The 27,888-nt window shown below is 45.8% G+C and overlaps 3 protein-coding genes across 3 annotated transcripts in view; 1 reads left to right on the top strand and 2 right to left on the bottom strand.

Annotated features, from left to right (window-relative positions):
• WDR90 (WD repeat domain 90) overlaps positions 1-763 on the bottom strand; it is a 52,498-nt gene extending 51,735 nt beyond the window's left edge. Inside the window, exon 1 of the mRNA XM_063315189.1 lies at positions 684-763. Coding sequence (XP_063171259.1) covers positions 684-693 — 10 coding nt within the window. The 5' untranslated portion in view covers positions 694-763. The remainder of the gene's footprint in view (positions 1-683) is intronic.
• Positions 692-12,602, top strand: LOC134505410 (adenine nucleotide translocase lysine N-methyltransferase-like). The gene is made up of 8 exons (XM_063315094.1): positions 692-849; positions 1,884-1,941; positions 2,198-2,351; positions 3,789-3,946; positions 5,363-5,467; positions 7,971-8,111; positions 10,920-10,970; positions 11,423-12,602. The coding sequence occupies exons 1-8, from the start codon at positions 692-694 to the stop codon at positions 11,669-11,671; spliced, it is 1,074 nt and encodes a 357-aa protein (XP_063171164.1). The 3' UTR covers positions 11,672-12,602.
• A 4,825-nt stretch (positions 12,603-17,427) lies between these two features.
• SEC14L5 (SEC14 like lipid binding 5) overlaps positions 17,428-27,888 on the bottom strand; it is a 34,609-nt gene continuing 24,148 nt past the window's right edge. The window contains exons 8-15 of the mRNA XM_063314649.1: positions 25,609-25,697; positions 24,432-24,502; positions 23,976-24,147; positions 23,325-23,459; positions 22,196-22,333; positions 20,719-20,964; positions 19,628-19,806; positions 17,428-17,648 (exon numbers count right to left, since the gene is read on the bottom strand). Coding sequence (XP_063170719.1) covers positions 17,543-17,648; positions 19,628-19,806; positions 20,719-20,964; positions 22,196-22,333; positions 23,325-23,459; positions 23,976-24,147; positions 24,432-24,502; positions 25,609-25,697 — 1,136 coding nt within the window. The 3' untranslated portion in view covers positions 17,428-17,542. The remainder of the gene's footprint in view (positions 17,649-19,627; positions 19,807-20,718; positions 20,965-22,195; positions 22,334-23,324; positions 23,460-23,975; positions 24,148-24,431; positions 24,503-25,608; positions 25,698-27,888) is intronic.

The raw sequence follows: 27,888 nt of genomic DNA, 5'->3' as shown, positions 1-27,888 counted from the left end.
TGGCAAGTGCTGTAAACTGTTCTTTCTATAGTTCTTCTACATTTTAATAGAGTATGACAGGCAGACATCCAACCACTGAAGCTTACCTTCAGGATTGGAAAGCTGCACCTGGTGAATTTCTGCCTCTTACACTGCAATTCATTGTTATTCCATGCATGTACGCATGCATGCAGGCATAGATAGATAGATAGATAGTCCCACGTCTTTGGATTTTGCAGCCTATCCATCTAACAAAAACTGCTATGGAGCAGGCAGACATCCAAGCAATGAAACACTCCCTCGAAAAGGAGGAGGAAGCCTGCGTCTAGAGAACTTCTGCCTGTCTCTCACCTGTCTTACTTCCCTTCCCAGACATGCAGGAGCCCTTACACGGCAGGTAACCAGTGAAGCCCATGCCCACGCTTAGGCAAGAAGGCCCGACCTGATGGACTTCTACCTGTCACTGACCCGCCAAAGCTGGGCTCCTGGGCTTTTTAATCATCCACCTGATGTCAGGAGAGGTTCCAACCCATGAATCTTTGACCCACAGAGATGGAAGTGAGCTACACCTGACGGACGTCTGCCTGTCACCTTTTTTTTTAAATGCAAGGGGGGAAAAAGAAAAACCTTTTCTGGGAAGAGACTACTGCAAATAGTATAGCAGGAGCCCTTCTTGCTCTCAAGGCCCCGGACCCCAGGCTCACCTTTGGCCATGGCTGCCCGGCTCGGCTCGGCTCGGCTCGGCTCAGCTTCCCGCCGCTGTCCTCGAACGGCCCGCGCAGTCGCCCGCAACCATAGAGTCGCCTCAGAGAAGGAGGAAGGGCGAGCGCTCCTAAGGCTAGAGGGGACGCTCCGGCCCATCGAGCTGAGGTAGAGCGGACACGAGAAGTTCCACTTCCGGTTTCCGTGGTAAGTAGATCTACAAACATCACTTCCCGAGAGGGAGCGGCTCCACTATTGCTACCTCTATGGAGACTCATTTGCTCGGAGGGCCCCTGCGCGTGGTTTTTTCCCCCTTTACTGTATTTTCGTCGCAAAAAAATGTCGGCTTATCTGAATCGTGCATTCCCTTTTATAAGCATGTTTGCAACAGAAGTAGAAAGCCCAACTATATAAATATAGATGCCTATCTCTTTATTTCTATTTAAAACGTTCAACAACAAAGAGGCTTACGAAGATTTTAAGATGGTATCTTTCAATAAACGAGAGTTCGGCCACTTAGAGTTTAGGACGGAGTTTAAAACCTGTATTTTAATGATTAATAATTTAATATAAAGTTTTAATGAAGTTTCTCAAACTTGGCAACTTCAAGATGTGTGTGGACTTCAACTCCCAGAATTCTTCAGCCAGCATGGCTGGCTAGGGAATTCTGGGAGTTGAAGTCCACAAATATCTTGAAGTTGGCCAAGTTTGAAAAACACTGATTTAATCGTTTAATTTTGCTCTTCTACTTTTCCTGTTGTTTTTAACGTATCTTTGTAAGCTTCTGTTTAAGGAACTGGGAGGGGGCAGGCTAATTTTCTGTTGTTGTTTAAACAAATATAAATGTCAAAATATCCAGGCAGTATCCTGGCAAAGCCCGGCTGGGCAACCCGGCTTTTAGTTGTCAGGTGCTTTTTATACTTACTGTATTGTTCACCTTAATCGGAAGTTTTGATGTGAATTGCTGTAAACTTTGTTACCACCTTGAGTACTCGCCAACATTTTTTTAAAGAAGTAAAATTCTTAACCATAAGAATAACTTGATAACTACCCCATCCAGGACACCTCACATCGGCCGCGCGGATGGCGCTACCGGGCAGAACGCTTCAGAACCAGAAAGCTCCGGGTTGCCCATTCTCACGAGCAGAACCGAAGCTGCGCCAATCTTGGAGATCACGCGTCTTGCCTTGCCTCCCTTGCAGGGTTATTCTTAAGCTAAAGGGGGCGGGACGAAAGGCTCAGAAACTCCTCGGAGCAATGGTAGGATTTCGGTCTAATGCAGGTTGGCTTCATTCACACAACACGCTTGGCTTTCTTGCTGAATTAACCGATTTAGGGACGGGGGGTGGGGTACAACACACTGGCCTCTCCAGGCAAAGAAACGGACTAGATTCACTAGTCCAGCGCGCTACCCTGAGCCAGTTAAAGCCACGGGGGCTGCAGTCCCACAACTCTGCAGTCCCACAACTCCTTCGGGGAGTTGCGCGTGTCCGTGGGAACCCGCCCCGTGGGATAGGGCATCGCCCGGACCCCACCCCCCAAACCTGGGTCATCCCCAGCAGAGCGCGCCTTCCCACGAATTCGGGGCGGGCGCCTGCAGCCCGAACCCGCCTCCCGGGCGAGAACCGCAGCCCGCGCCTCCTCCCTGGGGCTGCAGCCCGGCCCCCGGGGTGAGTGGCCCCCTGCCCGCCCCCCCTGCCTCCGCCGAGCCCTTCCCGGGGACGGGCGGCGGGAGCGGAGCAGCTTCGCTCGCGGGTCGGAAAGCGGGTGGGAGATCAAGGAGGTAAAGCGAAGCGGCGCGCGGGACTGCGAGGAGCGGGGAATGCCGCAGCGCGCCTGCGCCTTGGGAGTGGACTGCCAAGCCCATGGTCCCCGGCTAGCCGCAGGGGTCGGGAGCCTGGCGCGGCTTTCTGTGCCTTTGGCTGCGCGCGATTCGAAGTGAAACCAGCGTTGGGTAAAAGAAGACAGGACGGGAAGCAGCGCAGGAGGGAAACCTTAGAGGAGAGAAGGGAGGCCTGGAGCCCGGGTGGGCACTGCCCTTCCACCATTCCGGCCCCCCAAGCAGGAATGTCCCCTTTCGGCTTAGGGGACGCCGACCCGCAGCCCGGCAAGGAGGGCTTTTGCTGGCAGGGCTGGATCCCTCGGCATGCAAAGCCAGAGAAGATCCAACAGATCTCCAAGAAATGCAAGGACTGGACTTTGTGAATGCAGATTACTTTGGTTTCTGGGCCCTGATTGGTTGATGGCTTAACTGCATTGAATGTATACGCCCATCTCACTTGTAGGTGTACACAATTAAAACAAAAACTAAACAATCCACCTAACTCATCCATTAAAAACCAATTAAAAACAATTTATAAACTACAATAACAAAAAGACAGGGAAGAATGCAATCTAAACTGTTTAGGGCTCCACGCTCCCATGGGATCCCAGTCCCATGGCAAATGTTAGGCTCTTACCTTCGGCTCTGCTGCAGTCCTTCCTCCCCTCCCCTCCTTTTCATTTGTATACACTAAAAATTGTGCTTTGCTACTTTTCGTGCAAGTTGTCTCATGGTAAGGCAAACCAAGGGCCTTACCAGCCACCAAACGATAAAGAGTGATCCTGTGCAAGTTTATTCCAAGATCAACCTCTCGCTTAATCTAGAACAGATAAATTTAAGACTGCAGTTGGGGCTGCCAGCAAGGTGAGCCTTCGGGACAGACGTTCAGGACCCCGTGCTGCCTCCCTTCCCCCCGACCCCCCATGCAACAAACAAGGCAGATTTATCAGGAGATAAATAAATATTACAGTCTTAAAGATGCTGGCGTCCAGTGTCTAAAATTATCTAATCCAGCTCCAGCCTGATGAGAGCATCTCTGTCCTAACTGCCCCAGATCCAGAGGCTGGATTTGCAAAACATTCTGAACCACAAGTGAGATGGTCCCAAAATACATGGTGCAAACCCAACCACGGGGCCATCTCTTGGTTCGGATTCACTCCGATGAATAAAGCAGAATTTAGCGCAATGTGAGGAAGTCCATCTTGCAACCCCAGCTGGATCCCAGCTTACAGCCAATGGACCACACGTGTTTTGCGAAGCGACCTGCAAATCTTTCCTTTCTCAGGCATGGATTGGGATGACGTTTTAGAAGCACAAGCAGCCGAGCTGCAGCAGAAGGGGGGCAGCTGGCGTCCTTTCCAAATTGCATCCAGCACCGGCTTTCTCATCTACTTTGCCTGGACTGGGGCTCTGGCCCTCAGATTCCGCAAAGTCTCTCCGCAGGTATCTGACTTCAGATTTATTTTATTTACCGTACGGCAGCACATCATACATATTACAAGTATGTTATATTTTAAAAAAAAATGGGAATATAAAAAGGTATATAGAAAATATACATTGGTTGTAGGGCAATTGTAACTAGAAACAAACATTAAGATTACAAATATAGTCTTTTGCAGCATCGGTTGCCATCAGGGAATCAGCAAAGTTCCCGTCGTAAGCTCTAGTCTTACATTCTTGTATTATGTGTTTGACAGTTTGCCTGTCAGCCCCGCAGTCGCACCTTGGAGATGGCATCTTACCCCATTTATATAGGGAATCTGCACACCTGCCATGATTAGTGTGCACTCTATTGATAGCTGGCCATATTCTGCGTGGCTGATCAAAAGCAGGAGGCTTCGTTGTAATACAGGGTAGGCTTTGACAGTGCTGGGGGCAAGTTTTTTGCCTTTGACTTCAGATCCTTTTTAAGCACACTGGTGAAGGTGGCTAGCCTAGGAGTGGGCAGGCCACATCCTGCCCCCCCTGCACCATCCAGCCCCTGGAACAACCCCAGATAGCACTGCCAAAACTTGGTGACCAAACTGTGGAGCCCCTCCCTTAAAACTCTCCAAAGTGGATCATTTTTGTTCTAGTCTTGGGCTGATAAAAGAGTAAAAGGGGTGCCTGGTTCCTTTAATCCTCCCCCAAGTGGGCAAAGCATTTGGCTCTGCCCATTCAGCCATGTCTCCTGAAGAATTTGGAGGTCTGAAAAAAGTGTTGTAGTTTTAAGTAAAAAGTACACCCCTCTAGCTGCAAAGAGGTGACCCAGCTCAATCCAACCCGGTGTTTCTCAACCTTGGCAACTTTAAGATGGGTGGACTTCAACTCCCAGAATTCCCCAGCCAGCATGGAATCTTTAAAAGCACGGCTGGCTGGGGAATTCTGGGAGTTGAAGTCCACCCATCTTAAAGTTGCCAAGGTTGAGAAACACTGATCTAACCAGTTGCGATAAAGCTCAATGCACCTTTGTTAAGTGGGTCGGAATGTTAATATCTATCTGGATTTGGATGCTGGTTCCTCCTGGAATCATGGACAGATTTATAGCACCTCAATCGTCCCCAAAAAAGCACTTGAGTTTACACAAAATGGCATGAGATTACAACATTGGAGTTCGTTTGTGTCTTCTGCATGGTGAGGTCATGATGCAAATAATAGGGATTGCGGCAAATGCTGTAATTAGGGCCATTGGTGGAAGGTTGCCCTTACGCAAAGCCCTGCAAGTGACCTGCTTTCAGATTTAAAGGACATTGGTGCATCAAAGATGTCCTCTTTCCCCCCAATCCAGTTAGGATTTACTTGTCACGGAAGGCCTGCATCTCTAGGGCGGAGAAATCTGTATTTCCCACGAAGCTCATCAGCCCCTTTTCTGTGACTCAGGTGCCGTACGTGCCATCCAGTGCCAAGCAAGTCCAGAACATGATGTCACTGCTTAAAGGGCGCTCAGGAAAGCTGGTGGATTTAGGCTCCGGTGATGGCAGAATCGTAAGAGCAGCCAAAGGCTTGAATGCTATGTCTTAAGGCAGCGTGCAAAAGCATAGGCACCACAGGAGGGCGTGGTAGGGAGAAAATGACATTTGCATGACAACCCCGTTGTGCACATGGGTCAGCCTTCCCAGGTAGACCAGACAGGAAGCATGACCCAGATGAGCTAGTTCTACTTTATTGTAAGGCTACATTGACAGAATCTTGCAAGTCTGAAAGTACTAATCTCCCACCATCTTCTTTACCCCCCGGGAAGCTAGGGAGGGTCCCTTCTGAGACTCTTGCCTTACCCATTATCCAGCTGCAGGCTAAGCCGTCTCCTTTCTGACTGTTCCCCAGGCAGCATCTGGGGAACAGTTCCCCATGGCCCAGTCTTTCAAGGTCTTTTTCATATACCATTATAACAGGTCATGTTGACATCATGGCTTGTTACAGATGCTGCTGATGGGCATGTGCCCTTCCCCTCCATTCCATTGTGGCTGAGATAAACTCCTAATACCTGGACAGATCTTATGCTTCTCCTATAAAGTTCTTTGCCCCTTTATACCATATATCATTTTTATCAAAATGATAAAAAATTATCCTTTTCTGCGCTCTGTCCACTTTACCACTCTTGTTTCTACTCAAAAGGGCTCTGCCCCAAGACCTTACAGTCTAAAACAGTGTTTCTCAACCTTGGCCGCTTTAAGGTGTGTGGACTTCAGCTCCCAGAATTCCCCAGGCTGACTGGGGAATTCTGGGAGTTGAAATCCACACATCTTAAAGTGGCCAAAGTTGAGAAACACTGGTCTAAGAGGAGGAGGAAGATGTATTAGGTATGTTCCCCACCTTGAGTTGTGTATAAAAATAATAAAAGGCAGGATAAAAAAAATCTAAAACAAAAAGTTTGGCCACGGGAGGGAGCGGAACAAAGTGTGAAAGGGAGAACAAGGAATGTGTTGAATCAATAGCATTCATTGGGGGCTTTTAAATTGATCATAGGGTGAATAGTTTACTGAAAGGATGAGTATAAATACCTGAATTAAACAGACTAGCAAACAGGCCTACATACAATGCATTGTTATTTGTTTGAGGGGTGGGGCAGGGCTTATCAAGTTGTATGAATCCAGTCAATTGTGCTTTAGGCAAGAAACCTTGGATAGACGAACCCTGGTTCAGAATGATGCACAAACCTAGGCCACTGTTCTTTATATGCTAATTGTGAATTCCCACAACCCTACTCTTCCATCTCAGTGCTGTTCCCTCCCAGGGAACCACCATCTTCTAAAAAGCAGCAGTAGTTGTGTTTGCTGCTGCTGCTGCTGCTAATAATAATAATAATAATATGCTGCCAAGAATTGGGCAGCATATACATTTATTATTATGTTGTTATTGTTGTGCTGCTGCTTCTCCTTCCCCTTCGCATTTGTCCTGCTTGGGTGTAGGTTCCCCTTGTCTGTGCTGTGCTTGTCTAGTTCACACAACAAAGCCATTCATCCAGGGTCAGGCAGTGGTTTCACAGCCAGCTTGCCACAGTGCCTGACAGTTTTGGGGGCTGAGATGGAGTGACAGGCCCAAGGTCCCCCACCTGGCTTCTGTATCTAAGAGAGGGCTAGAACCTGGCTCTCTCTGCTCCTATCCAGCCCCTTATCCCCTACACCACAACTGTGGCTCTCAGCTGTGTTTGCTATAAGTAAAATTCCAAAATCCAAAAGGTAAAATGCCTTTCTTGGATTAACTCGAAGTCATAAAAAATGGGGGTCAACCGTGGCCTTCTCCTTCTCCCTCAACCCTAAAAGGCAATCTCACATTCATCCTATCTGAACCATGACCTTCTCAGTCCTGGTCTATCCTCACTACGGTATGCTGTCTCTCTCCTGACTGGAACAAATGAAAAGTTGTGAGCTAACTATAGAGATAAGACATTGAACCTAGAACGCAGGTTCAGATTCATCCATGAAAGCTCCCTAGATGATTTTGGGCCACTCATTATAACTCAACAGAACCTCCCTACAGAGTGGTTGTTCATGGGGGAGGGGGGATCAAGGAAAGAGCACTTGAATTCCTGGGAAATATTGGGATAGAAGTCTAGAATAAAAAAGACCAAGCTTCTGGTTCATGTAAACTCAGTTTTTTCATTTGTCCTCCTGGAGCAGCAATTATTGCCTTCTTTACCCAGGGAGCACAGAAGATCTTCTCCAGTGAAAGATGCAGTAAAAATGTTTTTTTGCATAGGTGTTGTAAATATAACAGATTTCTTTGAGAAAATGTGTGGGCAGGCACAAGTATTATGAGTGTTGCCAAAAGATTAAGGAATCCATAATGGTTTGCAAGCTCCTGTTTCCATCTTGAGTTGAATCCAGCTCTGTCTGTGGCTGGTAGGTGCTCAGTTGGCCAACCCTGTACTCTCCCAATTTTTTACCCTAGACTCACATCTGCTAGCTGGGGAATTCTAGGAGTTGAAATCCACATGACTTAAAATTGCCAACATTAATCACACCCTCTGCCTCTTCTGTGTTTCTAGGTACTGGAGGCCTATAAGCAAGGTTTCCAACCGGTTATTGGCTACGAACTCAACCCATGGCTCTTGAAACTCTCCCATTTTCATGCTTGGCGGGCTGGATGCTATGGAAAAGTTTTCTACCTCCAACAAGATCTTTGGAAGGTTGTTATTTTCAGCATGGAAACTACATGTTCATGTAGCAGGCTAGGTCTTGGTTAATTTTTAACAGGAGTTTTTCAAGTAAAAGTAGAAGTAGGATAGATAGGCTTGCAGATAAGCACAATAATCCTGGTCTGGTCCTCTCCATTCTTCAACCAAGTCATCATCTCTTGAGTGTCAAATCCCCGGTCCTGTAAATGGGGTGGTATTTGAAGGGCTCTCGGAAAACAGCCCATTGAAAACACTCTTTGTTTCTGTCGTGGCTGTCTCGGCTCAGACAAATTGGGAATTGGACTTAGGCAAGCCTCTTGGGGCAATAGTCTCCACATCTGTCTATTTCCCAAGTTGTCTTTGAAGGTGTGGAACCTTAGGAAATAGAGGCCAGGAGTGCCAAGCTTGGCAGAGAATAGCCCTCTCCTAGGAAATGGTGATTGAGCTACCATGTTTAATCTTGGAGGCCTTGATGATGGTAATTCATGACATTACCTTCTCAAAGCTAGACTACTGCAACATGCTTTACATGGGGCTCCATTTGAAGGCTATTTGGAAACTGCAGGTGGTGCAATATGCAACTGTCTTGTTTGCTGGTAGGTGAGGATCACTGCAACCATATAAACCCATTTTGCAGGTGCTGCATTAGCTTGACTCCCAGTATCTTCATCAAACAGAGTTATCCCATTCCCACCTTGGAGTGAGATGCTTAAGGACCCCCACCCAAGCAGCTGGGTGGGCCCAGAGGCAGTGTTTCTTCGGTGCAGCCCCTTCTCTTTGGAATAGCTTCCCCCCAAGGGTTTACTTGAGAGCCAGTTTGGTGCAGTGGTTAAGGCACCAGTCTAGAAACCAGGAGGCAGTGAGTTCTAGTCCCGCCTTAGGCATGAAAGCCGGTTGGGTGACCTTGGGCCAGTCCCTCTCTCTCAGCCCAAGAGCCAATCAGGCATGGTATGAGAGTTCTAGTCCCACCTTAGGCACGAAAGCTGGCTGGGTGACCTTGAGCCAGTCCCTCCCTCTCAGCCCAAGAGCCAATCAGGCATGGTAGGAGAGTTCTAGTCCCGCCTTAGGCATGAAAGCCAGCTGTGTGACCTTGGGCCAGTCCCTCTCTCTCAGCCCAAGAGCCAATCAGGCATGGTATGAGAGTTCTAGTCCCGCCTTGGGCATGAAAGCCAGCTGGGTGACCTTGGGCCAGTCCCTCCCTCTCAGCCCAAGAGCCAATCAGGCATGGTATGAGAGTTCTAGTCCCGCCTTAGGCATGAAAGCCAGCTGGGTGACCTTGAGCCAGTCCCTCCCTCTCAGCCCAAGAGCCAATCAGGCATGGTAGGAGAGTTCTAGTCCCGCCTTAGGCATAAAAGCCAGCTGGGTGACCTTGGGCCAGTCCCTCCCTCTCAGCTCAAGAGCCAATCAAGTGTGGTATGAGAGTTCTAGTCCCGCCTTAGGCATGAAAGCCAGCTGGGTGACCTTGGGCCAGTCCCTCTCTCTCAGCCCAAGAGCCAATCAGGCGTGGTATGAGAGTTCTAGTCCCACCTTAGGCACGAAAGCTGGCTGGGTGACCTTGAGCCAGTCCCTCCCTCTCAGCCCAAGAGCCAATCAGGCATGGTATGAGAGTTCTAGTCCCGCCTTAGGCATGAAAGCCAGCTGGGTGACCTTGGGCCACTCCCTCCCTCTCAGCCCAAGAGCCAATCAGGTGTGGTATGAGAGTTCTAGTCCCGCCTTAGGCATGAAAGCCAGCTGGGTGACCTTGAGCCAGTCCCTCCCTCTCAGCCCAAGAGCCAATCAGGCATGGTATGAGAGTTCTAGTCCCACCTTAGGCACGAAAGCTGGCTGGGTGACCTTGAGCCACTCCCTCCCTCTCAGCCCAAGAGCCAATCAGGTGTGGTATGAGAGTTCTAGTCCCGCCTTAGGCACGAAGCCAGCCGGGGGACCTTGGGCCAGTCTCTCTCTCTCAGCCCTAGGAAGGAGGCAATGGCAAACCACTTCCAAAAACCCTTGCCAAGAAAACTCAGGGTTGAACTCTGGAGTCCTTGGTGCTCTCTGAGCCTGGTTGTTTTCCCGCAGAAGTTTCATTGCCCGACTAGCGCGACGCACTGAAGATGTTGCCTAGTCAGGCAATGAAACGTCTTCAAGAAAACAACCAGACTCAGAGAGCACCAAGGACTTCACAGACCTTCATTACCCAACTAGGTGACATCATCATGACATGGGTATGGAGCCTGCAAAGTGGCTGTATTGCCAGGGAAACTGAGAGCACTCTCCTGCAGATTACGCTTTCTAAATAGTTTTTATTGTTCTTAATGTTTTTTAAACTGTTGTTGGTTTTGGTTATTTGGTTTTAGTGTTTTTGTGTTTCTAACTTCATACAGTGCTCAGAGTCATGTCTGTGAGATGGGTGGCTATATCAGTTTACCAAATAAATTAATAAATGGTGGCTATATCAGTTTACCAAATAAATTAATAAATGGTGGCTATATCAGTTTACCAAATAAATTAATAAATGTTACCTAGTTGAAAACATCTGCAAGCAAACAGCCAAGCTCAGAGAGCACGGAAAACTCCATATTGATTGATTGATTGGATTTATATTTAATAATAATAATATTTATATGCCACCCAACTCCCAGCAACTCTGGGTGGTTCACAAATTATATTGTCCTAGCCACCTGCCTTACATAAAGGGACTCTGGGTGGCTAGGACAATAAAAACATCAATAACAAATGTATCGTTATTTATAAATAAACAAACAAGTTTATAGCATTTGTTTGGCAAGACCCACCTGCCTCATCCATCCTGATTCTCCCCCCCCCCCTGGCATTTTTAAGGCAGATCTCTCTGACTGCAGCAACGTGACTGTGTTCTTGGCCCCCAGTGTGGTGAGTAGAAGCTGTCAAAGACACTTTCTCCATCAGCTAAATACAACTGGGGGTGCTGAGCCTGGCCCCAACTTTTTCAGCATCTAAAAATGGATGCCTTCAATAACATAACCCTGTGGGTGACCAGGGGCTGGGTGGCCAGGGAGGAGGGAATGATGACATGTCCATGATGATGTCATCATGCAAATGCCATGACTCAACATACTTGCATCAGACATCAATCCACAAGTGCTAATAGTGGCACTTGGTGGTCTTGTTCTGGACATTCCCTGCACTAGACCCATGCCCGGTGTCTTCATCACCAGAAATTTCGTGACAAATCTCACAAAAGAGACTGTAGCACAGCTGAAAAAAACTCTTGGTGATGAGCCAAGAACAGTGTCCTGGTAATGATGAAATAATCCTTGCTGTGGTTCTCATGGCTTTGCTGCAGATCTGGCATCCTTTTGCAGGTACCTCAGCTGGAGAACAAGCTGCTTTCTGAACTCCCAGAGGAGGCCTGCGTGGTGGCTGCCCGCTTTCCCTTCCTCAAATGGACCCCTTCCAAAGTGGTTGGAGAAAGTCTAGAGAAAGCCTGGGCCTACAACATTAGAGAAGTGCGACAAGGAAAAGAGGACACCTCAGGGAGCAGCTCAGCAGAAGCAGCAGTGCTTGCTCCAAACGTGAGATCCTGCAGTAAAGACGGAAGGGAGGAAGTGTGAGAATCTTGTTTTCCTTCCAACACCTGTGTCATGGTCTGTGGGAATATCCTTGAGAGACAGGAGGAGGAGAAGCCACAGCCAGGTCAGTGGTCAGATAAGAGGCAGCTGAGCCCACAGAAGGAAAACGAACGTGGGAAGCATCTCAGAAGGGACCCTCCCTAGTTCCCTGGAAAGTAAAGGGAAGGGGGGAGAGATGTGCTTTCAGACCTGCAAGATTCTGTATCCTTACAATAAAGGTAGTGTTAGTCATCATGGTTTCAGTGTCTTGTCTGGACTACTACCTTGAAGGGCTGACATTACTCTTGCAAGTCTCAAAATTCCCTCTTCCCTGACCATTGCCCTGGCTGCAGCAATTCCTCCTCCTGTCTCTCAAGGACATGGTCACAGAGCATGACAACCTGCATGAAGGATGGGGGCTCATCCCTGCCGTGGGATCCTCCAGGAAGGATATAAGCTTAAAGAAAGAATGCAGTTGTCACGAAGAGCCTGGTTTGACCCAGGAGACCAGATTGACATTCCTATCTCCCTGGTGGGGTTCAAGACAACCTTTAGAGTTACTGTTTTGGCCTCAGTTTTCCATATTCTCTATCTTGAGTTCAGGGAAGGCTGCAAAGGATTGTGCCCTTACTTAAAAGTATTCCCTTATACGTTTGCAATCCAACTGTATGGGGGTTTTGTGCAAATTTGCATAAGATGTATACTGTTTGGAAAGCGAATACTTAGGAATGTCCTGACTTCAACCTGTACACCAAATTCTGAGATTCTTTCCCACCCTCCCAGATATAGTCAGGTCAGTTCTATGAAAAGCATTGCAGAAGGGGGAAGAGCTGTTTGATACAAGGATCCAGAGGCAACACTGTTAATCATGCATTAAAATTCCCAAAGAGGAATGGCTTTGCAGATCATTAAACTCCTCCTATTTCAACTAAGAGTTCATTTTATCTATGTAAATGTATCACCATGTTGTCCATGAGGGAGAAATTGGGAATGTTCGTTTTTGGGAAGAAGCAACTGGAAAGTGAGTCATCTACATTCAACAAGATAACCCTTTAGAGGCCTGCTGGAAATGTTCTGAAAGCAAACTCTTAAGCCTTTTTGAATTTAACTTATTGTTAAGAGTACGAATGGTTTGCCATTGCCTCCTTCCAAGGGCTGAGTGTGGCTGGCCCAAGGTCATCCAGCTGCCTTTGTGCCTAAGGCGAGACTCCCAGTTTCTAGCCTGATGCCTTAACCACTAAACCAAAATGGCCTTCAGTAGTAGTAGTAATAGTAGTAGCAGTAATAATAATAATAATATCCCTGCAATTTTCTTGGCAAGGTTTTTCGGAAGTGGTTTGCCATTGCCTCCTTCCTAGGGCTGCGAGAGAGAGACTGGCCCAAGGTCCCCCAGCTGGCTTTGTGCCTAAGGCGGGACTAGAACTCTCATACCACACCTGATTGGCTCTTGGGCTGAGAGGGAGGGACTGGCCCAAGGTCACCCAGCTGGCTTTCATGCCTAAGGCAGGACTAGAACTCTCATGCCACGCCTGATTGGCTCTTGGGCTGAGAGAGGGGGACTGGCCCAAGGTCACCCAGCCGGCTTTCATGCCTAAGGCAGGACTAGAACTCTCATACCACGCCTGATTGGCTCTTGGGCTGAGAGAGAGGGACTGGCCCAAGGTCACCCAGCCGGCTTTCATGCCTAAGGCGGGACTAGAACTCTCATGCCACGCCTGATTGGCTCTTGGGCTGAGAGAGAGGGACTGTCCCAAGGTCACCCAGCCGGCTTTCGTGCCCAAGGCGGGACTAGAACTCTCGTACCACGCCTGATTGGCTCTCGGGCTGAGAGGGAGGGACTGTCCCAAGGTCACCCAGCTGGCTTTCGTGCCAAAGGCTGAACTAGAACTCTCGTACCACGCCTGATTGGCTCCCGGGCTGAGAGGGAGGGACTGGCCCAAGGTCACCCAGCTGGCTTTCGTGCCCAAGGTGGGACTAGAACTCTCATGCCACGCCTGATTGGCTCTTGGGCTGAGAGGGAGGGACTGTCCCAAGGTCACCCAGCTGGCTTTCGTGCCCAAGGTGGGACTAGAACTCTCATGCCACGCCTGATTGGCTCTTGGGCTGAGAGGGAGGGACTGTCCCAAGGTCACCCAGCTGGCTTTCGTGCCCAAGGTGGGACTAGAACTCTCATGCCACGCCTGATTGGCTCTTGGGCTGAGAGGGAGGGACTGGCCCAAGGTCACCCAGCTGGCTTTCGTGCCCAAGGTGGGACTAGAACTCTCATGCCACGCCTGATTGGCTCTTGGGCTGAGAGGGAGGGACTGGCCCAAGGTCACCCAGCTGGCTTTCATGCCTAAGGCGGGACTAGAACTCACCGCCTCCTGGCTTCTAGCCTGGTGCCTCAACCACAACACCAAACTGGCTCTCAAACTATTATAATAACTTACAATATTTACTTACTAATACTTATAATATTTAGCATTTCCCTGGTTAACCATTCCCTTTGGATTTTGGGGATTATGAACCATCGTTAGTTTTCCAAAGGATATGCGAAGCACCTGAATGGTTGCATTGAAAGCCAGGCCTGGCTCTGGCACTGATCTCAGAAACACGTAATAAATACTACACCACTTCTCAGACCAAGGATTTAAAACAGACCTTGGGGTGACAATGCTGGGGACCAAATTCCAAAAAAGTAAATAGGGCTAGGAGAACTAAGTTGGTGCAGATTTTACATGAGACTGTCAACAATAGGCCACGGGACTTCTAGTAGATACGCTTCCCCTTTGTCCCTACTGTAAATTAAAATCAATTTTTACTTTATTGGGGTATCTTTGGGTCACATCTATAGCTCAATTTGTTGGTTGCTAATTCCTATATATCCCAAAAGATTGAAAGATCTTTTTGTACAATGCCTAACTCAGTTTTGGAACTGACGCCCTGATGAAATTTTAGATTTATGACTCAGATACCCTCCGACTGTTGCCGGTGTTCAAATCAAGGCAAATGACAGAGAAAACAAATGTAGCCCTTTAAACACTAGGACTGTGTTTGCATGCTTTAGAAATGATTCAGGAGCTGCAGAAATGCGAGCTCTGCACCCTTTTAAAGCAGCCACACTTTTTTTTTCAGGTGATGCGGCTGCTTTAATAAGTTGAGCTGTTAAAGCAGCTGCATTTTTTCCAGGCTCATGCAGAACAGCAAAAAGGTGCAGAATCTGCACCCCACAAAGCACCTCTTCTAAACCACTAGGCACCTCCTATCTCGTTATTGAGATGCAACGTTCATGTACACAACTGACACACCCTTATATTGAGCCCACGTGTCTATCAGTTTTATAATTGAGGGAGGAACATGGTGCTAAAAACGAACTGGGATCATCAGTCTGACATCTGAGAACCGGAGATGCTGCTTACCTTTGTATCCTGTAGTTCTCTGAATGTGGTAATATTGTGAAGTTCCAAACATCCTTTTAAACTTTGTGGGATTTTAATTCTGGATAATAAAGAAACATGGAATTGCATTGTAGTCTACATATATCCCTCCTTTTGCCTATGAGAGGTCAAGGCAGCAGAAAAGCCTTGAGCAATTTCTGATCCGCAGAAGAGCAACAGCTGCCCCAGTTGGGCGAGCATGCCAAATATCCTGTCTGCTACCTGCCTAGGCGACATCGGTGTCCCAAGGTGATTCCATGGTGGTCAGCAATGCTGGTAGGGGATCAATGGATCTGAAATCCAGCACAGGGGGAAGCCTGAAAGACACTTGTGAACTGTTGTTTTGCTGGAACACGCTTCATGGTGCAATGCACACACACACACCCCCAAGACTACAGATTGCCGTATTTTACTTTAGGGAGAAATTAGGATACTCCTGCTTGCACTGTTATTCAAGAATTATTCATCCTGCTTACCATAAAGAACTTTTCTTTATGGTGTGTATGTGGTTTGTACAGTGGAAGGAAGGAAAGAGCTATGGAAGGTAAGAAGATTTTATTCACTTTCCAGTTTCTGGTCAAAATTCACCCACCTCCCTCCTGTTTCCCGCTGCTCAAATAAAATAATAATAATAATAATAATAATAATAATAATAATAATAATAATAATAATAATAATAGGAGCGTGTTGTGTACCATTCTGTCTAACATCCAGTGAAGCATCCTAGAAGGGGACTTGCACATCTTAGCTTTCAAGGCAAGCTTAGGCCACTAAATTTCTTCCTTCATGGAGGTAACAGTGGCAAAACAGAAGGTCCCTGGTTGATTCTGTATTTCCCCCCACCCCACCCAAAGCAATGTCACATCCCTCTGACCGTACAGAGGCCTGCTGAATCTTGTCCCATTGCCTCCTGACTCATCTGGTCATTGCAGGAAAAGGAAAAATAAACTTTCCAAAGAAACCCCACACTCCATTCCTAGTTGAAAGTATCTCACCCATTATGGTTCCCTTCCATCTGTTTGTATTTAACTTCCCACAACTGTATTCCGGATCAATCACATCTTTTCCCAAGTGATACGTTTCAGTCCTTCACGTTGTCGTTTTTAGAAAAACTAATACTTACAAAAATCAAAGTTTCCCCACTGTAGGACTTCTTCACCAGGGCAGTTCCTCAACGACAACGGGCTCCCGGCTGCAGCTTAGAAAATTCGCCCCGTAGATTTGAGGTATCAGAAATCTGCAGAGTTTCGTCTGTGTAATGCAGGCAGGGCTCCAAAAATATCTAGTTAGAAACTAGGCAACCCCCCCCCCCGCAAAGTATAAAGCTGAAGGTACCAGAACCCCACCCCATTCTTCTTGGCTTAAAAGGCCAATACTTAAACAAGGAGGCATATCCCATAATAAATAATCAAGTTGTGCCTACAAAACGATACAAATAATTAATTTAAGCCTTAATCTTGTTTCCGTAAATTGACTTCAGTATTTAAGTTCCATACATTTAGATCTATCTGTATATATACATACGCACAAATGCATGCACACAGTCGCGCGCTCTTAAAGTGCCTACCCTGACTTGTGTTGGCGCTCCTGCTTCCTAAAACAATCGCCTCTTTAACACTGTGAAAGAGTTTTGTGCCTGCAGAAAGGAAATATTGCTTGGCTTAGCCCTTTATAGAGTGAAACTCATTTTCTACCCTGAGCAAACTGACCGGGCAGAGATCTACTCAATTATTGCTCACAGACCTGAGCAGGGGTGGGGGGGAAAGGGAAGAAAAACTGGTGATCCTTTCATAAAGAGAGCTGTGTCAGTGCGCTGTAGGGAAACTGGTGCGTGTTTCTCCGTTCCAGCACGTTAGACAGTAATATGTAGGTCTCTTAACGTCTCTGAGTTAAGTTTCCTGCCTCAAGTTACCTAGAAACCTGATCCCCACCCCCACCCCAAATCTATGTATGTACACATCAGCAGTTTGCATCTAAATTCTGCTATCAAGGCACATTTTTGTACCTTGTTGAAACACAAATGGCATTGCTGATGCACAGAGAACCTAACCAGGGCCCAGGAGCGTGGCGCTGGGTTTTTTGGCTCTGAAGCCCCTAATAGGTAAGGCAATCTCAGCTCGCTGTACAGTTAGGTAGAATGGTGCTGACTGGGAAGAGCCCTTTGCCCTACCAATTCCATAAAATCCATGCAAAAATAGTAGTCGTTCTAACCCCGAGATTTGCTGACATACAATCAGAGGTGGCCAGTTTTCAAGATTTAGAAGCCGTTTCAGCCTGTTCTAGAAAAAAAAGGAGGAAGGATTTCAAGCAGCTTGCTAAGAGCGTCACTGGGGGTCCCTGTGCGGCCATTCCTATACGCTGCCTTGAGCCTCCGTGGGCCGCTCCAGGGTGCAGCCTCGCGGAAAACATCTTGGTCCGGCCGTTCCCAGACCGGTACTCCGTGTGTTCCCAGGCGATGCTATCTCGAGACCAAAGAACTGCTTTGTGATCGATTGGAAGAGGTGGTAGCCCCGCTGAGTTGTGAAAATCCACTCGTGCACGACTCCAAGCTTGTCATGGAGCCCCTGGAGGAGAGGGAACAAAGGGCGTGCTCGTTATTTCTGGCCTTAATGATACCCCCAGTGCTTTGACCGACGTCATCAGCTCGCTTCGTACGGGGTTTATCATGTTCTGGCTCAGCTGGAGGCCACATTGTCCAGCATCCACGGGGATCTCATTTGTTGCTGGAAGACATCACTGCTCGGAGGGCAGATGGCCAGGATCAGACAAGTATCATTCCCCCCCCACTTCCCAGGTTTCTCAGTTGCATTGTTTTGAGTATAGCAAAGAAAGGCACATTCTAGCATTCTGCCCCTGTGATTAACAGCAACAATTGGGCGCATGCTGCTCTGCTGAGAATCATATTTAGACTTTTCAGGTCAAGGGTCCGACTCCAAAAATTAGGTGGAGCAAGACAAAGGAGTGGCGGGAGGGCAGAACACAGCTCCCCCAAACTGAAATTTGTTTTTGTTTTTTAATATAATTTTTATTAAGAATTTTAAAAGATGACAAAAACAAACAAGAACTAATATATAGCAAAGAAAAGAAAGTGAAAAAAGAAAAGAAAGACGACAGTGCAAAGAGAAGAAATGAAAAGAAATAGAAAGAAGTTGCTTCCAATTTTCTTTCGAACAATTATAAGTATCCATACAAAATTACCTCTTACTCTATGGTTACAAAAAGAAAAACTCTCTTTTTTCTATTGTCTCTTTTTTCTAAAGCACCAATTTTCAGTTTCATGAAAAAAGCCCATAAGGGGTTTCCAGCCAGCTATAAATGAAGATACTGTCTTTTCTCTGATCAAAGAAGTCAGTTTGGCCATCTCTGCAATTTCCATCATCCTCACCAACCATGAGATGGCTAAATTGACTTCTTTGATCAGAGAAAAGACAGTATCGTCGTTTACTGCTGGCTGGAAATCCCTTATGGACTTTTTTGGGCAAAACAGAAAATAAATGAACGTACTGTATGATTTATGGTTTTGATGATTAGATTATAGAAAGAAGAGAGTTATGTTGTACCTATAGAACAGGACATAAACTTATAATTGCACTTGTAATTGCTATAAAGAAGATTGGAAGCTACTTCTTTATATCTTTTTTCTTTCTTTTCTATTCTCCTTTTACTTTTTCCCCCCTTTCTTGCACTTTGAGCTTTCTCTTTGATTTTTCTTTCCTTTTTCTTACTTTATGTTAGTTTGTCTTCCTTTTTTAAAAATCTTTAGTAAAATTATATAAAAGAAAAAAAAAAGCCAAAAGGTGCCCTGAGGTCTCCAGCTGAGCATATCTAGGGAGGAATTCCAAATGCAGGGCCTCTCTTCTTGCATTACTCCTTATTTTGCAAAGAAGGGGAGATTGGCAGGGAGGAAATGCCCTTTTTCCTTTAATGTTCCATCTCTCCCCTGCCCTTCCTTGGTGGGAAATCTGGTCTTGGACCAGATGAAAGCAAAACCCCTGGAGGCGAGGCATTGCAGAAGAAAATTAGCAAGTGGGAAAGATGAAAGACCAAATTCTCTGCCTTGAAAATCCTCCCCATCTACAGCTCTTAAGGAAAAGGTATCTAGAATCACGTATTTGCTCTACTTCTGTTCAGAAAGAAAATATTCTCAGGGACAGCTCTGACACATCCTGTTTTCAGGGATTCAGATATCCTTAATGCAAGGATGGATGAGATTAAAAGCAGTAACTAATACACAAAGAAGTGAGCGTTGCATTGCCCCAGACAGCTGGCTCCATTTTCTTTTTCCAATGAATAATAATAATAACAACAACAACAACAACAACCCTGCTCTCCCTGGATTAATTTGGGATTGCATCCATGTGATTCCCTTCACAAGCTGCAGATACCGTTTCAGTTTCAAAAACTCCTCCGCTATCGTGCTACAGGGTCAAAGGCAGGGAGGTGCATCGAAGCAAAAAGAATGCGTGCAATTGTTTCACCTGCTGTGAAAATGGCTTTTGAGAAGCCCCCCGTAAGGCAACAGATTCCCCCAACAGCTCCCTACCTGAACTCCTTGGATGCAAGCACCTCGTAATAATACAGGATCTTGCATTTGTGGTTTGAGACTTGGAGGGTAGCCAAGACATCATCAACTCGAGAGAGGCTGGTCCCAGTGCAGGGAATTGGGCTGTGCATTTTCCACTGGAGGATGTAAAAACCTGGCCAGCGGGTCACATGGGAACCCTGAAAATGCAGATGCAATGAGAAACCCAGGCAGGGAGGTATAAAGAACGTGTTTGTTTGTATTTGCCGAGCTAGGCTTCAAACTCAGCTTTCTTCTTGGTACCTTGAAACGACGACAAACCCTAAAGAGAAATTTTTGGCCATCCTGTAAGATTCCCATGGATACCCCTGAGCTGATCCCTTAACGTCTCCCACTGAAGTCAGCCTTTCTAGCTAACATACAAAGCATGCAATCTTTTTAAGGGTTCAGGAGCTCTTTATTTCTTACTATTGCTCTTAAAATGCTTAATTAAAATTATATTTTAAAAAAAGGTTTCAGGAGCTCTAAAACCATCGGTAGTCAGGACAGATCTGGGGCTCCCTGGGTACTTACCAAGGGCTGCATAATAGCGACCTTATAATGACAGATACATTTTTCTGGAAATATGCTCATCTGGCATGTATTTTCAAGGTTCAGACATGGACTCGGAGATGTGGCTTGCTTGATTCAGGCATTTTTATAGATAGCTTTAATTTTTCATGCCCATGTAATACTGGCACAGGTAATGTACATCTCTCTCTCTCTTACTTATTATTGCTTTATCTCTTACTCTTTCAACTCACCCTGCAATCCATTTCTTACAATAAGTTAATACACATAAAATCGGAGAATCAAAACACTCTTCACACTAAGTACATTACCAATAGCAGTGATCTGAAAATCTCAATGAACTGAGTCCATGGAAAGCTTCCTGACAATGCAACTGACTGATCCAATGTGCCCACCAGCCGCTGAGTTTGAGGAACCTCTAGAGTCTAGCCCATGTTAAAATTCCACAGGACCATGGAATTGGCTCACACCTCTGGGGAAAGCTTGCTTCCTCATCATGGTTAAGCCCAGCATCATAGGATCGTTTCAGCAGACAAACTGACCTGGATGCTCTCGCCTTCTCGGCAGACCAAAGGAGTCTCCACTCGGCTATAGTCCACCCCCAGGACCCAACTCTTGCCAATGAGTTGTACATTTTCCCCAGCCGTCAAAGCAGTTGGCATCGCAGATTCCTTCCGAATGGTCTCGGGTGCTCGTTTGGAATGGAAGAGGCTGAACACCACGTCCCCTTTGAGGATGTCAAAATCCCAAGTGATCACAGATTCACCTTCCAGGATCTCTACCACTATCTAGATTAGAAGACAGAAAAATCTAATGTCCACCCACCTTTGTCAAGAGGCTGCTGATAAAATTAGATTTTCTAAGATCCAGTCAATATTGGGGCTTTTCCTGCTAAATCTGCCTGGCTGGGTTTTGAGCCAAATAATCTAGCTTCACTGAAGCACTTCTTATCAGGGCTATACAGGACTTCAGACTTGAAAAAGATTCTTTAGAGCACATGCAGGGGTGTGCGTAGGATGATGGAATGTCTCGCAGGCACATGGGGACATGGTGGAGGAAAGGAGACCGGTTCCAAAGAGACATCTCAGTCTGGAGGCAGGGGGACCATGAGAAAGATTCAGAGTAATTCCACCTTAATTAAATTATGTATAAATTGATCTGGAGTATTGCCAAGGCAGGCTTTCAAGATCGATGTCAAGTCCTTTGAGGCTGGCAAACTCAGGATACAAGAACCACTGGAAAATCTTTATCGCTGGTAGGGTAAATAACAGAATCCTGAAAGCTTACCAAAGCAATTCTCCAGGTCAACTTATACCTAGCATAATTAAAGTAGAATTACTCTGAATCACTTTCTCATACTCCTTCCTCCTCTGGGTTGAGATGCCTCGTCTGCAACAGTTTGGTTTCCTCCTCCAAATTCTCAGGGCTTGCTAGACATTCCATCATCCACAGCATCCATCTGCAACTCCTTCAACCAAGCATGTCTTTTCCCAGGATCACACTTCAGCTCAGTCACACATTCACAGGAAAGATGCATCTGCTTTAAGGAGATGGAGGTAGGGGCCATGTCAGTCCCACGCACCCTTCAAAGCATCCCTTTGCTTCTGAATCTGAAGCATTACCACTGATATTTAAAGTTAGATTATCACCCCCTCTGCTTTGACCATTACAAATTAGTCAAGGGAATATCAACTGAAGTTGGAAACAGCCTCACATCATGAAACACATCTATTTCACAAGACCACCACTTCTTGCAGAGGCTTGAAGTAGCTATAGGGGAAGTTTTAAATCTTTCCTCTTTCCCGCATGACACAGTCACAGCAGCTGAAGGGACAGGACATCAGGAATACGGGGAAACAATTTTCTCCTTCCTTCCTGTTTCTCCAGAACCTTAGTCATCGTTGGGTGGTCTAGAAAAGTAGAGTGAATCTGCTGCCATGTTTAGAATTGAAACACTTGAGATCTCTCTGATACACTTTTCAACCCTTCCACTGAACAGAAGGTGCTCTGTGGTCTTACCTCTTGGGGAGCCCCTTTGAAAATATTTGCAGAGTGATAGATGGTTTCTGTCCAGAGACGAATATGATCAGCAGTTTCAGACTCTTCATCTGTTTGATACAGTGATTTGGGGACAAGGCCACCTTCAGGCACATTACACTGTGGGTGGGGGACAGTTGGGTAGTTAGATGAGATACTTCTGTAAACGTCAACTTTCCAAATAGGAAGACCTGTTATTTTCCCAGTCTTCAGTCTACAGCTATGAACGCTTCTTCAGAATTCTCTCTAAACTCAAAAAATATAGTGATTGGTTCTTGATCTGATTGGTCCTTTTTGGTCAAAGACCTAAGGAAGACCAAGGCAGATTAGTTCCCAGATGGAAGTATACCAGGAATCCAAGGGCATCTCAAGAAGGCAATGGCTCTGTACTGCTGCCAAAGCAATTGCACGGTGACAGATTTTTGACTCTCCAGAAACTGGAGCAAAGTTTCACAAGCTTGAGTGAAGCTGCTTTACTGCAAGCAAGAAAGAAGTCATATATATACAATTCTATCAACTTCAGAACATAGAAATCAAAGTCTATAGATATATATCAGCCTCAGAGTTTAAATCCTAGGGTGTTTATTCCAACCCTTTTGAGTTAATGGACTTTCAGCCTTCCTGGCTTTGAAAATCAGCCATTTGTTCCAAGTTTATATAATGATTGTCCCTAGACCAGTGTTTCTCAACCTTGGCAGCTTCAAGATGTGTGGACTTCAACTCTCCAGCCAGCATGCTGGCTGGGGATTTCTGGGAGTTGAAGTCCATGCATCATAAAGCTGCCAAGGTTGAGAAACACCACTCTAGACTAAGAATTGTTGATTCTCACCTCACCAGTTTCAGCGCTTGCATGTGAGCATATTGATTTGCATCATGTAAAATTTCTCTATCTACATGGTCACTAAGAGTCGACACTGGCTTGACAGCACATAATCAAAAACCAATTACTCAGAGTCAAGCTCAACTCCAAGCTGACTTTACTTGATATTGGTATGGATGCCCCAAATACCAGGATTGTTGCACATCCATGTTACCAACCATTGATAAGAATGTTAAAATCCAAACAAGGCCTAGCTAAAGGTTATACACTACAGACATTATCCAAACATACCACACATTCCCCTCCAAGGAAGTCTGGAATCACATCCTTTTCCAGATAATCTACAAGTCCTCCAGGACCTTGATAATTGTTGCCACTATAAATGAGGAACTTCTGCCTGGTGTTTTCATTGATAAAAGGGCTAACCTAAAATTGATAGGAGAAAATGTTGCTGTTTAAAAAATATCATCTGCTCTCTCCAATATTCAAGGTTCATAATACTTTAAGGGAAATGCATTCCCAAGAAACCAAAATAAACTCAACCATTTGCCATTTTAACTTGGATCCTAAACTTTGAAGTACAGAAACTATTTCTTACTCCAAAGAAATACTTCTTTTTTCAGTGGTTCCCACTTCTCCCATTTACAAAATGAAAACGGTCATAAAAGTCATAAAAAGAACACTCCTCTTTCCTCCATTATTGTGCAAATTATACGTTATAATTAAATTCACAATGAAAGGGGGAACCATAATCAAAAGATAAATTATGCATGAAACAAACTTGAAGTTGCAACTGCTCGAGAAAAAGATTTGGACCAAGGAGCTATGCAGTGGCAGGCACCTATCAGTAAAAACAACGTTCCTAAATGTGCTGTTTTTCAAAACCTTCTTGAAAGACCACCACAAAGGGAACATAGGGGTTCCCCCTTCAGCCTTGCTCACCAAAGTCCAGAGAACAGGGAACACCCTGGGTGCTCGCACAATCAGAAGCCTTCCTAAAGTCTCTGGATAGTTGTCCTCAACAACTTCAATAATCCTAAGGAGAGCTTTTACCCCAGGACGCCAGAGATGACGCATGTTTAGCCCTTCAAGGTCAACTAAACAGGTCCAGGATCTAAAAGGGAAGAAACATATGACACTATTTGCAATCTGTGCATTGGCATTGCTTAGCTGGCTAGTCCTCATGGCATAGGATCTGGCCCAAGTACCACTTCCTCATGTAAAATTTTGCGAGTTTTCACAAATGCCCCTCAGAAGAGCACCCTACATTTGTCAAAAGTATGAAAAAGCTCATTTGTTAATTGAGGTCATCCCACTGATGGAGCCTCCTTAATCCAGCAATGGGCTGAATTACCCCAAATGTTGATATGTATGTTGCATAATGAGATGCATACTAACGAGATGGGGCGGCCAAAGAGGTTGGTGTTTTCTTCACATCTCTTTTGTCCCTCCTCATTAATTGACAAGACCTAAAAAGAAAACAAGGACAAATGTCTGATTATGATGTATGAAAATATTCCTCATTCTAGGCCTCGCACAAAATGATCAGGTCTTACAGCCGGTACCAAAAGGCAGCAATTCTTTTTACGGAATCCTTTAATCTGAATGGGTAGAGCAGTGTTTCTCAACCTGGGCCATTTTAAGATGTGTGGACTTCAACTCCCAGAATTCCCCAGCCAGCATGGCTGGCTGGGGAATTCTGGGAGTTGAAGTCCACACATCTTCAAGTGGCCAAGGTTGAGAAACATTGGTGTAGAGGGATGTAGCTCCTGCCTTGAGAAAAGGGTGGGAGAGAAGAAACAGTTATTCAGCCCTGGGAAAGCAGAAACTGAGAGAAAAAGACTCAAATCAGCCTCATTGTAATCTGGTTGGCCTTAAAAATGGGCAGTGAAGGTTTTGGAGATGCTTTCAAGATTGATGTCAGTCCTTCAATGCAGGCCAGGTCAAGAAAACCCCACAAGGATTCCATAAATGCTACTTTCCTTTGTAGGGTACATTAACAGAATCTTGAAACCCTGTCCAAAACCCTGCCGAGCTCCCAGAATTCCTCAGCCCACTTTAAGGTCTGTGGACTTCAATTCCCAGAATTCCCCAGCCCACTTTAAGATGTGTGGACTTTAACTCCCAGAATTCTTTCTCTCACTTTCTTCTTTCTTGGGGCTGAGTAACTGTTTCTCCTCTGCTGGCTGGGGAATTCTGGGAGCTGGAGTCCACACATCTTCAAGTTGCTGAGGTTGAGAAACCCTGATCTAGACCCCTGTGGATACTTGTAATTTTTAAACAGCTGTTGTTTGGATCTTTTGAATTTCAAAGTTTGGTTAATGAGGTTGTACTGCGTTTGTTACGTTGTCATCAATCGTCCTTGTCCACGTTGAGTGGACAAGGTGTGCACATCCTTTAAAGGCATCTGGACTCACAGACAAATGTAGCAACTATGCAATGCAGTAACACAATCCTGAAGTCTCACTACGTGGTCTTCACTACGCCTGTCAAATAGAACTTTAAGACTTGCCAGAAGTCCTTTGAGAAACGACATTTGTCAAAGCTAAGTAGTTAACTTAAAAGTGTGTCTTACGTGGCGCAGGAGCGACTCCTCCCCTAGAGCCTTCACAAGACCTTTTGTGTCCATTTGCCCAAGGCGAAGGATGTAGAGAGGTCTTCCATCTTGAAAAACAAAGAGTGAACAAATAAGCTGGAAAAAAAACTGCCCTGCAAGACAGAATAAACTTCCAGAGACATGGAAGTCAGCGTTTGTCCAACTTTCAACTGCCAGCCTGTGACAATATACAAATTGTTGACATTAAAGATTCTTACCACAGTAGCCCAGTGTTGAACATGAAGCATTAACCTAAATCTTTGATCTGCATTACTTGCTGATAGTAAAACTTTGGAATACCAAGGAGAGATATTTCTACAATCTTCTCCCTATCTTTGGTGGGCATCAACAATGGCAGATGTCATCAGCTGAAGTCTGATTCTCTCGCATTGAAGCTTTCAGGAAAAGAACCTTTTAACAGTTTTTGAGTTTAGGGGAGGGAACTGTCCAGTCTCAGGCCAGGCACACACAAATGCACAAGAAGTAGCTGCAAACTTTTACTTGTAGCAGGCAGCAACGAGAAGTTATGTGCGGACTCCCACTTTTAGAAGACTTGCTTGTGTCAGAAAAAAAATGAAGTTTTAATTTTGGGTTTTATTGATTAAATGGTTTGATCTGATAGTCAGAATGTTATTAAGGTTTAAATAATTGTAAGAGATTATATTTGTAAATGTATTCACATCTGTACTGGAGAAAGTCGGAAGCCACTGTTTCTACTTTCGCTCTGCTTTACACTTCTTTTTGCTTTAACTCTGCATTCTAGCTTTTCTATATTCTATTTTGCATTTTAACTATACTTTGAAAAATAATAAACTCCTCTGAAAAAGAAAAGGAAAGTTACGTGCAAACTCCCGCCCGCAAAAGCAACCACGTTCTCACAAGTCCAGCAAGCTTGCCCATTAAAGAGTTCAAAGTCCAAGCAGCAGGCGCAAGAATGGTCAAGCAAACCTAGGGGTCCAAAGCGTTAGCGAGGTCATCAGCCGGTCCGGGTTCAGAGTCAAAAGGCAAGGCACAGAGAGTCTGAGTGAGCGAACAGTTGTTCCCAACCCGTCCCAAGCTCATAGCTCTTCTTAAATAAGAGCAGCCCTGGTGGGGCTCATTGAGGAGGGCGAAGCTGCTTCCTCGTGAGTAACCTCACTGCCTTCCTCTGTTCTGCTCTTCTTTCTGCTCTCCATGCTCTTGCATTGGGAGGGGGTTGCAATTCCAAGAACTCATCATCCACCTCTGCCTGCTCAGATGGCTGTTCGTCTGGTGACCCCAGAGCTGACTGCTCGTCCTGCAAGGCCACTCCCAGGAGCTGGCTGCCCTTCTCCGTCTTCTGACTCTGAATCCAAGCCCCCCATGTCAGGAACCATCTTTTTCCTTTTACACTCGCTCTTCTGAGGACAGTATACATCCTTGGTTCATGCTCTTTTCCATTCTGAATCATTCAGTTTCTCCAAGCTCAGGTCTTAAAGGAGTTTGCAGGTTGTAAAGCTTCCTCAGCAACATAACCAAGTGTTCTGACGTGCCCCAGGGCCCACATTCCTGACACAAAGGCCTTGTGGTTCTCAAGACAAGTCTCCCTCTTAACCTCTCTTAACCTCTTGATGTCAGTTATCAGATTTCATATCCTTCTGCCCTCCTGAAACCTGTTCATTTGGCATCTCTCTCTCTCTCTCTCATGGGATGGCTCTGCTTCTAAGATAGCAAACAACCCTTTGCTTCTATGAAGGATTCATACAATCCTGCATTAATCTGCACATTCTCATACAACTCCCTTCTTCGCTACATTGGAGAGGCAGGAAGGGCAGTTCTCGGGGTAGAAAAAGCTTTTATTTATTTATCTATTTGATTTTTATCCTGGTTTTATTTTTGGTGAATTCAAGGCAGCCAACATACCCAGTGCTCCTGCCTCCTATTTTCTCCACTACAACTATCCTGTGAGATGGGTTGGACTGAGAGAGATGGACTGAGCCAAAGTCACCCAGCTGGTCTTCATGATGAAAGGGTCCCAGAGTCCCTCTTTTGGTAACAAAATTTGAAAAATAAATAAATGTATGTATGTATGTCACAGTCTCCTGGTTTCTAGCTCAGCACCTTAGCCACTACACCACACGGGCTCTCTATTATGTAAATGCATCTCTGCCACCACCCAAGGCCATCAAGTGACCCACCAACTGTTAATTTGGAAGAGTGGGATGAAGAAGCCTGGAGTTGAGACCCTGGAGCAGGGACATACAGACAATCAGTTGTTGCGTTTGAGACATCATGCAATAA

This window comes from Candoia aspera, chromosome 14, assembly GCF_035149785.1.
Source record: "Candoia aspera isolate rCanAsp1 chromosome 14, rCanAsp1.hap2, whole genome shotgun sequence".
NCBI classification, from domain to species: Eukaryota; Metazoa; Chordata; class Lepidosauria; order Squamata; family Boidae; genus Candoia; species Candoia aspera.
This window is presented reverse-complemented; position numbering and strand designations above follow the sequence as displayed.